Here is a 12,934-nt window from a genome sequence, read left to right on the forward strand (position 1 = left end):
GCCTTCAGGATTGATTAGGCCTGCCAATGGGGTGACTGATGGGTTTATATGTGCAGTGATTTAGAATAGATATAGTGAACCTATGTCTAAGTAAGGGGTGCATGCACCACCTTACACAGGCTGCAGTAGCAGACCTGTGGTGTCAGTTTGAATGGTCAACATCTGGGAGGCTCTGGGGTATCTATGCCCTGGGTACATCAATCAATCAATCAATCAATCAATCAGAACATTTGTAAAGTGCACTACTCACCCATGGGGTCTCAAGGCGCTGACATGGTGTACCATATACTAGGGACTGATAAGGGTACCCCAGTATCCAATCTGGAGTGTAGCTAAAGTACATGCAATCAATTTAGAGGAGAAAGCAGCTAGACTGGGGTCCTGGACAGCAGAATCCCAGTCAGTTTAAGTCGAAAACAGTGTTACACCCGCAAAAAGTGGGGCTAACCATAAGAAGCAGATCCTACTCTCCTACAGACTTTACATGCACAAGACATGTACGGCAGGACACATGTTGAAAAGTAATTAATGTTTCTTTCTATCCCTTGGAGCAAAAATCTTGAGACAGTTTGAGTGGTCAGTGAGCATGAAAGTACAGGGTCCTTACGATAGCTTGAGATACAGTGTGCTTGTAAAGGCAACCTTAGACCCACTATGCTTGCAAAAACAGGCTCCTTTAGATAGCCTGAGACCCAGTGGGCATGCAAGAGTAGGCGTAGCTTGCAGAAGTGGGTTTGTTCAGGATGGTATCTAAAGGTACTAAGGAACCAAGGAAAACAAGAGTGAGGTTGGTACCAAGACTGCAACCAGCAGCAAGACCTTTCAATATGCTGTTAAAGCAGCGTTCAGTAAGAATGTGCCAGTCAAGACCTCCTAAGCTAAAGTTAAGTCACACGGTTCCCAAACCTGGACACATTCAGACTGGCCAGACATGGTTGCAGAGAAGAGAGGGCACTCCCAGTAGGTGTCACAGCCTTTAATGCTAGATGTAAGGCTGAACATCTTGCTGAGGTGCCATCGCATAACAATTCCGGCTATATGTCCAGTATTTTAAATAGCATTTAGCAATGGTTTGCTTCTAAGCACTTACATTTAATTTTACACAAGTGAATTGGGGCAGAGTTAGATAAAGAAAATCACAGAGTTAGGCCAATTGAGTATGAGAAATATAGGTACAGGTGTCATGGTTCCACGACTACCCAGTCCTCAGAAGGGTGGAAAAGCGATGCCTTATTGTTGAAGAGTCATCTGAAACACAAGGATTTGTTTGTTAGGGAATCACTATTCACCAAAAGACTAATTTGCCAGTCACTTCAGTTGACACTTACTCCTGCTGGTGAGATGAAGAAACTTCTGTCATGAGGTAACAGAGTTACAGGATGTCCGTCTCCAGTGAATATGAGCAATCACTTTAGTCTCTCTCAGGGGAAGCAGTCACACATTACAGCTCTAGGATTTTCTGTGCAGTCATATATCTCTGCCTTCTCGATCTGCTTATGAGTTTCTGCTTCTCTTCTTGCACCACAGCGTCTGTCTGGATTCCATAATAGATGATTTTAAAAAACTGTGCTGTCTTGATAAACCAAGGGTTCTACTTTAGTGGTCTGTTCTTTCAAGGGAGAATGTTGTGACACTATTTTGCTAGGAATTACTCACTCTCTTCATTGCACCTTTCTTGGATTCAGACGTGTCTTCTTTATATGCTTTTCAGGAGGGCTGTACTCAGATGTGCTGCAGGAGGTGCAGCTTCAGCTGATCGGGAAGAAGACCTGCAACTGCATGTACAACTTGTCAGAGATGCAGGACCGCAACGATGTGATCCAGCAAGGAATGATCTGCGCGACAGCACAGGAGGGGGGTCATGTGGTGTGCCAAGTGAGTAGACTTTCTGAGCCTGCATAGATTTATGTTATGCCCCACATGAGGCACATAATGCATGTAATTATGGTTAAGGGGACTGGTCAATATGCATATAGTGTGGATCTCATGTCCTGCCTTCATTAAGCTCTGATCTTAAGTTTTGGGTTGTCAGAACCTGTTCAGGGAAAGGGGAGGGGCAGAGGAGGGGTGGGACACAGGGGTACATTAATGCTTTGGGGCCCGTCCTACTGTGATGCTGCAAACCTAGTGGTCGGTAGGTATAAATACTTTATTTCGGTCACAGACCATAAAAGCAATTTAACTGTAAAATACATCATGCAATCAATTAAAACACATGTTAAACCTCCAGTTTGACTTACACCTCATGGTCATCCCAATGTGTACCGTTAAACAACCTAATTTGTCAAGCGTAGAAGTGCAACCCATGCTAAAACCAAAAAACATCTGCAGTTGCTCATTTAAAATATTCATTAGTTTACACAACATTATTCATATGCAGCGAATCGTTTGAAAAAGCAGTAAATAAGTACAAGTATATAGGGAGTGATAGCCATTCATTATGTTGTCATAGTATTCCTAAAGCCAGTACACTCATTACATTTCCAATTTAAAAAAAAATAACAATCTGTGGGATGATGAAGTACACTCCCTCAATAACAGATCATTGGTGGGCAAAAAGTGGGTACAATATACAATGGACGATGACACTCATTACATTGTCATTAAAATCCTAAGGCCGACAGCACTTGCTACATTTACAATTCAAAACTCTAAGGGGCAAATTATCAAGGACCGATGTTAAAATTATCGCTGTTTTATCGGCAGGAAACTGCCAATAAAACGGCGATAATGGGCTTGATAATAGAAGCCCATGTTAACATCAGAACATGGGCTTCTATGGGAATTAACAAGGACGTATTATCAAGCCCATTATCGCCTTAAAACGGCGATAATTTTAACACCGGTCCTTGATAATATGCCCCTCAGTGCATAAACATTACAATGCATAAGAAAGCCCTTCCTCAATGGGGCAGTCTGTCAAGCAGATTTATTCCATTACCCTAAGTGCATATGCAACAAACCATCTCACGAGTAAGCCGAATCTTCTAAAGTGCAAATGCAATCCATGCCAAATCAAAGGAGGTTGACACCTGTTGCCCAATTTAAGGTGTCAATTAAATAAAAGTTTTGGCACTGCAGGAAAAAATAGTATAAATAAAATAATAAGCTGCCATACTAAAATAAAAATACCTCCAGCTGCCCATTTCCGTTATATTTCATTACGATTTGAAACTAACCAAGATGCCTATGATGTGCATAAAACGATAAACAGCCCAAGTTCACGTTTCTAGTAGCTTGAAATATCACATAGTTTCACTACATCACAAGACCCATTTGACTCCTGATTACACCCACTTCTACCAAAAATGTACTCATACAAAGTAGCTCGTGTATGATTTCATAATTGGGAGAGCGGGTAAATAGCGTAGGATCCCCAAATTCTGGCAATAGGGTTTGAACCATTTTGCTCTGGACCACGAATACAATGGGCAACTGAACAAAACATCTTTGATTCTTTCCAAATTTTGTGCACACTTCATTGGCATTAGAAATGTATTCTCCTTACTCCATGTATGAGTAAAATGTATTCAGGGCTAGCGTGCCAAGCCTAAACATAATAAAAAGTGTTTTGGCCCACTGTGGAATGATCTCATCACAGTACAGTTCAAACCTTGGAAAGGGTTTCATAGGCAGGAACCTACCAGTAAGGATATTACTATCAGCATTCTGTAGGTAGTTTGCTTTTATATACCCCCAAAAGGATTTCTTCAAGCAAGCTTTCGGGGATGAAATTGTAGCTGAGGGATAAACCACCAGACCTTCAAGCCTCAATTTATACATTCAATTTTAGGTCGAGCCTAGACAGTGCTTGCACTGTCAGAATTATCTGTTGTATGTTCTTTGTGGGCTTAAACTCTGCCTATCATTTTTAATTTCTCAAATTGCTTGTCTTTTAAAATTCCTTGCTTGCCAGTGGGTAATTTGTCTTCCTGGTCCCTCCTTTTTGTAACTCGTTCACTTCCCTGGAGCAGTGCCCCATTTCTTGTAGGCTTTAACATTTTTCTATTTTACTTTTGGTCAAGAACTATTTTTTAAAACTTGAACAGCTCTTCGCACATGATATCGTCTTTTGAATAGCTACGTGGCTTTAACATGTAGGCTACGCTAAAATGTTAGAGACTGGTTTTTCGCTTGCAGTTGTTTACTGTGCTGACAGTTGATGGATGTGAAAGTGAGAGCACCCTTTTTTTTCTTTTGTTTAATGTAATGTTGTGCATGTTTGTCTTTTCAAATATACTCTTTGATGGAATATAACCATGTTGTTCCTTGCACCCGCTACCAAGTCTTTTCTGGCACTGCTATGTGTGTAAAAAAAAAGATGGGATGTGTTTAATTAAAATAAAATAAAATAAAAACATACCTTCCCGGGACCCGCACCACCTCAGCTCCTTGCCGGGTCCCGTGTTTTCCTGCTGTTCTCTTGAACAGGAAACAGCCACAGGCAGCCTCCCTCCCCTCCCCTAAGCTAATCACAATGCTGTAATGGCAGCATTGTGATTGGTGGGGACGGAGCCCAGCCGGGCGCCTACGGGATAGTCATTTTCTCTATGTAGGCTGCATGCAGCCTACATAGAGAAAAGGGAGAGTGTGAATTACTGCTTTGGTTGGCCCCAGAGGGCTAACCAAACAGTCAGGGCCCACAGCATTAGGCAAGCCACTCCTCCCCTGCTTTCAAGAAGACTTGACCACCCGCCAAACCCTTCTGCTTTCTCGCAGTGCGAGAAGCAGAAACATAAAATGTTTTACCATTTCAGTTTCTGCTTCTCACACTGCGAGAAAGCAGTGGGGCGACTCTCCTCCGCCCTAATGGAGTAGCCACCCCTAGTAAGCATGCATGAAGAACCTCTGAAAGGTCCCTGCCTTACAACCAGCTACAAGGACACACCTCCCCCTCTTGTTTTCCTCTCAGACATAATTCATTTTATTAATGTTTTTAATTATTATTTCCCAACATTGTATTACTGTTTGTGATGCATATTTGCAGCACCTTCAGCTGGAGGCTGGACCCTCCTAGCACTATAAATACTTTGTCGGAGAGTAGGGTCTGTTTTCCTATGGTCACCCCACTTTTTGCTTTTTGCTTCACTGGTTTTCGACTTAGATGTGACTGTGGGCCTGCTAATCAGACCCACAGCCCTGCTGTTCTCTCTCTAAATTCACACCATGTACTTTAGGTACATCACCAATTGGGATTTGAGTCACTCTTGTGAGTGCCTGTACAGTGTACTACAGGTACCCAGGGCATAGGTGCACCCAAGGCCTACCAGGGGCTGCAGCATATCTTTTACCACCCCTGGCTGGCCATCCAAACTGACACAACTGGCTGATCACTCAGCTGGGGCAAGGTCGTGTAATCACCCCTTGCTTAGATATCGTATTCCTATATCTAACCTTATATATAGACACATATGCACCTATAAGTCACTCCTATGGCAGGCCTTAACAATCCTGGAGGCAGAGTGCTTGGTTTTATGTGAGATGGTGCTCTAGCATGAGCTGAGCCTGCCTGCAGCTTTCGGAACCATGTCCTTATAGCTGTTCTATGATATAGCCATACCATATACTCTTAAGTGCATTATGAACCTCGCGGTTAAATGCTAACTTTGGTTTGGCTTTATCAAAACATGTCGTGTAAGGTGTCATACGCTTTGGAATACTAACCCCTCGCCAGTTCTGGCGACGGGGGTAGCATTCCACCCTTCTAGAGGGAGAAGACATGTTGTTCCTACTAATCCCGGTTAAAGTTAACCACAGCCTCTGCATCACAAAATGGATGCTGCTGCCACACACACAAGTCTGACCTCCTGCTGCTGGGAGTCCTTCCAGCGAGGGAGGCTTGGAAAATAGGTTTCCTGTCTTGGGAGGTGCTAGCACCACCCCAGATAGGCTATAGTGTATTGGGGCAGGGAGGGCTGAATGAAATGAGACACTGCCTGGGGCACACAAGGTGTCCCATGCATAGTCCAGTTCAAACCGGTGCTGGGGCACTCCAGCCCCAGCTCTGGCGCAAAACTGGACAAAGGGAAAGGGGTGAACCACCCCCTTTCTGGGTCCAACCAATAGGAGGGACCTAGCAGGTATTCCAGCCCCTAAATTTGGTATATAGGTAGGAGCTGAGCCCCAAGACTTTAGATTTATCCTGACTGAAACTTGAAATGAAACTCTGGACCTTTGACATCCTACTTGATGTAGAAAACTGAAGAATCTCCCTTGTGGTCAAGGAGTGACCACCCTGCACAAGCAGGCACCATCAAGCGATCAACGGTTTGCTTTGTTGACGCTCCCGCCGGAGCCCGAGCACAGACCCTCACAAGACCCAGACTTCCAGACTTCCAACAGCCCGATCCACAGTCACAGCAGAGCTGAGACCTGTGGAGGCGACGAGAGATGTGGGACCGGCCATCTTGGAAAGCCAGCAAATTGCTTTCCATGCAACTTCTGAGGCACCCTCGAAGTTGTGCATTGGCGATTAAGAAGCCCCAGCCCCGAGCACCAACTGCACCGAAGATCAGCCCTCCACACTCCATGAGTTCTATGTGGGGCCCTTCTGCATTTTCCTGCTTGATGCGTCTGTCCGGTCACTTGCCCGTTGGCTAGTGGCCTCTGTGACGACAAAACCTTTGATTTACAATGCTGGTCTGGTTGCTCCAGACTGGCCCCTGCTCCCCTGAAAAGGAGCAGCCCATCAGACCTTGCTGGTCTGATTAAGAAGCCATCTTCTTTTTCTGCATGGGTTGCCTTTGCCAAGGCTTGTTGACTCCAATCCGGAAGCCGACACCGCTGACAGCGAGATCCTTTGTGGGACAGTCTTTGCCCAGCTCCTGGTCATCATTGTCACCTCCTGCTCCACGTGGCTGCAGAGACAAGCTTCACAACATCACCTGATCGCATCCCGACATCGCCTGGTTCCTTCCTGGTTCCATCCTGGTCACTGGCTAGTGACCCAGACTCTGTCCCCTCTGCTTTCAGGTACTCTTCATCCTCGATCCGTCCTTGTATCCAACCGGACACTTCTCTCATGGCCGCCTGCAGCATCTTTCTCCAAGGCTCCATAGGAATCAGCAACGTAACCCGACACACTTTGACGCCTATGCACCCGCTTCCTGTGGGTGAGGTAAGGCGAGTATTTCGGTACTCCTGTGGGTAATGACTATCCTAGTGTCCTAGTTTCAAGTAGCTTTTCCCTAGTCCATCCGGAAGTGTCCTAAAAGAACTAGTTTCCATTTCTTTCGTTCCCATTCTAACTCTATGGTAACTCACGTGCGTGTAAAGACACTGCACGTGCATCCCGTGGGCCTCCTGCTCCCTATCCTTTGGTAGTACAGTGTAGCCCCAGCGATTCTCTAGGCCCTAGGTCTATCCTTTGTTCGTGACGTGGTCCTTATGCCACTATTTTAGTATATGGTTCGAAGTGCCCCTAGGGCATTACTGTATTTTTTTGCAACTTATTGTATTTTAATTAACATCCTATGTTGCATGTAGTGACTGGATTACCCATTTTTCTAACATCTTTAACCCTGAAGGGTTACCCTCTGAGTCATCGTCTCTTGAGACTACCTCTTGGCCATCTCTCCCTTTGGGAGTAACACTAGAAGAAGGTCATGATGGACTCTCTAATAGTAAGGGAGGAAAAGCTCCAGGCCCAGATGGGGTCCCGCTAGATCTATACAAAGCCGAACCAGATCTGTGGGTCCCCATCTTGGTGAGGATCTTTAATTGTGCGGCAGAAGCTGATTTCCCTCCCTCCTGGGGCCAATCTGTTATTATTCCTTTACATAAGAAAGGTAGCAAATCTGAGGCCTCCAATTATCGACCGATTTCCTTGCTGGACGCCTCGGTAAAGGTAATGAGTAGGATTCTGCTTAAAAGGTTAGAAACTTGGGCAACTGAATCGAATATTTTAACTAGAGTTCAATATGGTTTCCGGAAAGGTATGGGCACTTTGGAACAATGTGTAAATCTGGATCTTTTAATTAACAAATACACTGTGGCTAAAAATGGCAATCTCTTTTTATGTTTTGCTGATTTGAGCAGCGCGTTTGATTTAGTTAATCATGTTATTCTTTGGGAGGTTTTGCTAGAATCTGGGGCACCGAGGGAAATTGTCCACTTTTTAGCTAGACTTTATGAAAAACTCTCTTGTAAAGTGCGCTACGGCACCCTAGGCGAATGCACCCCCTTTTTCAAAGTTTCACGGGGCATCCGGCAGGGATGCGTTTTGGCCCCCCTTTTATTTTCCCTCTTTATTAATGGTGTTGATCGCACCCTGGTTGACATCCAAGCAGATGCCCCTTCGATTGGAGGAAGACCTGCCCCACTTTTACATTATGCGGACGACGCTGTTCTTTTATCTCGCACACAGATCGGCCTCCAGCGTCTAATCGATGGTTTTATGTTGTTTATTCAAAATAGGAGGCTTTGTGTGAACAAATCCAAGACTTATGTCATGTCATGTGGCCAGGCAGCAATAAAGACAAAGCATACCTTCTTCTTGAACAAAGATAAAATGACACATGTTAAAAAAATTTGTTATTTGGGAATTACATATAATAACAGCGGGACTTGGATTTCGGAATTTGATACTATTAGATCAAAAATGCTGCGGTCCACCAGCAGCATTTTCCGATTTGCCACCAAACTTGGTTCGAGAAGCATCCCAGACATGATTAATATATATAATGTTCGTTGTGTCTCTTCTGCACTGTATGGGGCCGGTGTATGGGGTCACAGTGAAGGCCCATCCCTCCAAATCGATGAAAACAAGTTTTTAAGGAGATTATTATGTGTCCCTCCTTCCGCCTCTGTTCAATTGATTCATGAAGAGGTTGGGGTCGAGTTTATATCTGACTTAGCAGCCGTTCGGCCACTCTTATTGTGGCATTCTATTTGGGCTAAGCCAGAGACTCGATTCACTCAAGATATTATTCTTGATTGTATAGGTTTGGACCATTCTTCACGTATACAGTGGTTGAGATACATTCATTTCTGGTATCACCTTTTATTTAATATTGATGTGTTACTTGATCCAGAGCAGGCAGTCTCTATCCCAAAAAAGGAAATTAAGTCAACGTTCCTAAATTTTAAAAAGGTAGAGCGAGACAAAGTATACGGTAAGCTAGCCACCGTAAAGTTCTATAAGGACTTGAAATTAACTCCGGGGCTTCAATCTTACCTTGTGAACGTGACCCGTCCCTCCCATCAATTTGTATTAACTCGTGTCAGACTGGGTATTGTTCACCATCTGGTTGCGTTTCCGAACCAGAAAGTTAGATCTGAGATACCCTGTCCATGTGACAGCATTTCACGTCAGAGTTGTTGCCATTTTTTACTTTTTTGTAAATTTTTTCATTTTCTTAGGGTAAAATACCTCAAACCCATTTTTATAAAGTACAATACCCGTTCCACAAAGACTGCACTGACATTATTATCCTCATTGGAGAATGAGAATATTTGTTTCTTTTTGGCTACCTATATTTTGAAGTGTACAGCTGCCAGGAAAAGTATGTTACTGTAAATTTTCTTATACTTACCTGTCTGTACCTGTGATGTACAGCTGCCAGGAATTGTATAGTGCTGCTTTACTCTTTACATTCCTGTCTGTACATATAAGTTTTATGAGTTTTATCCAAGCTTTGTAAATAAGGAATAATTTTATGTGTCGATGTGCACAGCATGAATTGTATGATGCCCTGCTTTCTCCAGATTTACCTTTTATGTTAGTCCATGTGGCCCAGTTTTATTTCACCGGAATGTACAGCTGCCAGGAAACTATATTCGTTGTGACAGATCTTTTGATTTCCTGTCTGTACACCTATGAACGTTATATTATTGTATTGGTTAGTTGTTTTTAAAATTAACTTTTTAACTGTTGCCCACTAGCTTTTTCATATGTCTCCTACTCCTTTCCCTTGTAATGTTTGTGTGTTTATTGTGTATTAATATTTTAACCTATGTACTTTTTATTATGCTTGTATGATTTGTATGTGCAAATCGAATAAAAGCTTATGAACTTGAACTTGAAGTATCTTGTTATGTGCTGGTGCCTCTGACCTCATAAAGAGTTCAGAGGATTGTGTTAGAAATAAATACATATATATTTTGATATACAACCTGTGTGGTGTCCTTTCACTTGGTATTAAAGGGGTTACATATGGTAAAACAGCTGGCTTCCCATGCCCTCTTGAGTTTAGCCTAAGACTGCTTTGTCCATGCTACCACTAGGATAGCTGGTCTATAAGGTTGACTTTACACCCATCACCATAAGGGTTGTTTGGACTGGTGCAAGGTGCTCACTAGAATAGTGAACATCATATACCAGGCCAACTTCTCACATTGTTGTGCAGCGGTTGGGATTTGAGCTTGCTGTTGTTTTACCAATTGTAATCTTTGCAATATCATTTGAAAGATCATACAGGTACCTATAGGTACATATAAAACAAGGTTTAGAATACTTAAGTTCTACTGAACTTAGTTGTTGTAGACCAAAGGGCCTAGCACACCCTGACTGCAACTCCTAGGGAGGTTCAGTAGGAAACACTTAGTGTAGGTAGGTGCACACACCACACCTCACTAGATCATGTCTACCACAGGTGAGCCAAGTGTGCCTCTACCTGTGGGGTGTGACCCTCCAAGGGCACCCCACAGATATGAAATACTCAACTTCCAAGAGCTGAGCCACTTGTGTACCACAAGGAGGTTGAAACAGGGTTCCAACCCTACCCTTCAGCACCTGATGAAATTTCTAGAAGAGTTTGATGCTCAGAAGCAATGTTCCCTCTAATTTTTTTCCTCTGTGTGCGGCATTGGAGGGTCTCTGTGCGCTGCAATCATGGCTGTGTGCGCCAGGAACCATACCTCGCGCGTGTGCAGCGCCACATGTCACTCCAAACGTTGGCTTAAAAAAGTGAAAAGATGGTGCATTTTCACACAAACAGCTCCACGTTAAGGGTCTTAGGGCCGATTTGCATATTGGATAACGACGCCATGACATTGATTGGTTACACAGGCAAGTACACTTAAGGTTTAGAAAAGCACAAGACTCCAAAAGGTGGTACCATCATAAGATTTTACTAAATATTTTTAACTGGAGCACTGTTCATTGGGTGGGGAAATGTTGAGAGCCTATACAATATCACATATAAACAATAAGTTACAAAATTACATAACATTTACAATTTGATGTGAAAGCTACTGAGTAATGTTGGGCTATCCCGCCAGGGGTAGTTTGTAAAACTCAGACATCCACGAAAACATGGACTGTGGGGGAGGGACGTTCAGACAAGTCAAGTGGCCTCACTAGATGGGTGACAGGGTTGCTTCTCCCGGCGATCCTTGCCATTTTTCCTGTGCTGATAAACTTTATCAAGGTCAACTTTCCCATTCAGGAGGTAGGCCTTTGTCCTCATCAGCATATCCAAATGCTTCTGCTCTAGTGTATTCCTGAATTTACTCTTGATAGTATTCATGAGGCTGAATCCTCGTTCACAATCTGCACTAGATGCTTGAAATGTTGCGCAGACATCAACTAGCTGAGACACCACACTATATTGAGCAGCATTGCGTACAGTGAAATTCACCATATCTTGAAATGTGGTAAATAAACCACCCTTTACATGTTCTGCCACCACATATTTGTAGTCTCTGTATTGTCGAACAACATCTTCTGGTGTTTCACAATCACCCAGGACCAAGACATTTTTATACTTTTCAACAAGTCTTTGTATATTCTCAGTCCCAAAATCAAAATGTGATTGTGTTGACATTGCCTGGATTTCAAAACTTGACCATTCTTTCAGTTCATCCTCAGGGAACCTTTTGTGCATGTGCTCACAAAGAAGGGAAACAAAAGACAGAATAGGCCCACTGTCAAATTCTTGCCTTTCCTTGTACAACACCATTATCTCTCTTACATTGCTGCTCCAAAAGACAGTGTCCCCCAAATACTGTTCCTTAATTTGGCCAATCTTTGCTCTTGCATACTGTACAGCTTCGACAGTAGTCAAAGAACTTTTTTGGAACAGTTTGCACAATGATGCAAATTCACTCAGAATGTCATTAAGTACTGCAAGGGAAATATGGTAGTTTGACTCAGATAGCTTTTTGTAACAATATGTAGCAACTGGATCATTCGCTCAAAGTACTTAAGAACAGCCTCGTAATTCCGAATTAGTGAAGCAACTGCAAAATGCCTCGAAAGCCACCGGACTTCATTCAATGGTCGAAAAGAGACCACTTCACAATCAGTGACTAATGCCATTTCATCCAGCTTGGATTTCTTTGCAGGTGATCTGGAGAACACAGTGTAGACAGTCCTCAATAATGTCTCCATCACTTTAATCATTGGAACCCTCTTCCAGGCATCATCAACTTCCAAATCTTCTCGATGAGCGACACAATGCTGCTCAACTAGATGGGTAATAGATTGTTTAAGGCGAGTAGCAACACCATTATTTTTACCCAGCATCACAGACGCACCATCGGATGCGAACATGACCATTTTCATGAGGTCCAGTTCATTGGCAGTGTAAAATTCCTTCACAGCAGTAGTGATGGCCTCAGCATTACAACTAGTCAGCTTCACTATGCCCCCAAACTGTGTTTTGTGCCCTGTTGAGGTTACAGGTCGGTACTAGAAGTACAGAATGAGCATTTTTGTAACAGAAATATCTGTGCTCTCATCAATTATCAATGTGTGATACAAAGCGTTACGAAGTTCTGCCATAGCTTTACAGTGTATCACGCTATTGATGGCCTCAAGGAACTCAAAAGCATAGTTCTTGCTCCTCCAGCTGTCTGGTATCTTCACATACAAAGGTAGGTGGTCATGGATGTCTTGTACAGATAACATTGAAGTATTCATCTTGACTGCCAGCAACACGTTATTGTTGACAATCTTTATCTCCTCAGGCAAAGATCTTTTTCGTTCAACTAC

The 12,934-nt window shown here is 43.3% G+C and overlaps 1 protein-coding gene across 1 annotated transcript in view; it reads left to right on the top strand.

Moving 5' to 3' along the window:
• LOC144766850 (polyserase-2-like) overlaps positions 1 to 12,934 on the top strand; it is a 1,745,029-nt gene that overhangs the window by 1,317,373 nt on the left and 414,722 nt on the right. The window contains exon 11 of the mRNA XM_078650565.1: positions 1,712 to 1,875. Within this exon, the coding sequence (XP_078506691.1) occupies positions 1,712 to 1,875 (164 nt within the window). The remainder of the gene's footprint in view (positions 1 to 1,711; positions 1,876 to 12,934) is intronic.

This window comes from Lissotriton helveticus, chromosome 7 (genome assembly GCF_964261635.1).
Source record: "Lissotriton helveticus chromosome 7, aLisHel1.1, whole genome shotgun sequence".
Classification (NCBI taxonomy): domain Eukaryota; kingdom Metazoa; phylum Chordata; class Amphibia; order Caudata; family Salamandridae; genus Lissotriton; species Lissotriton helveticus.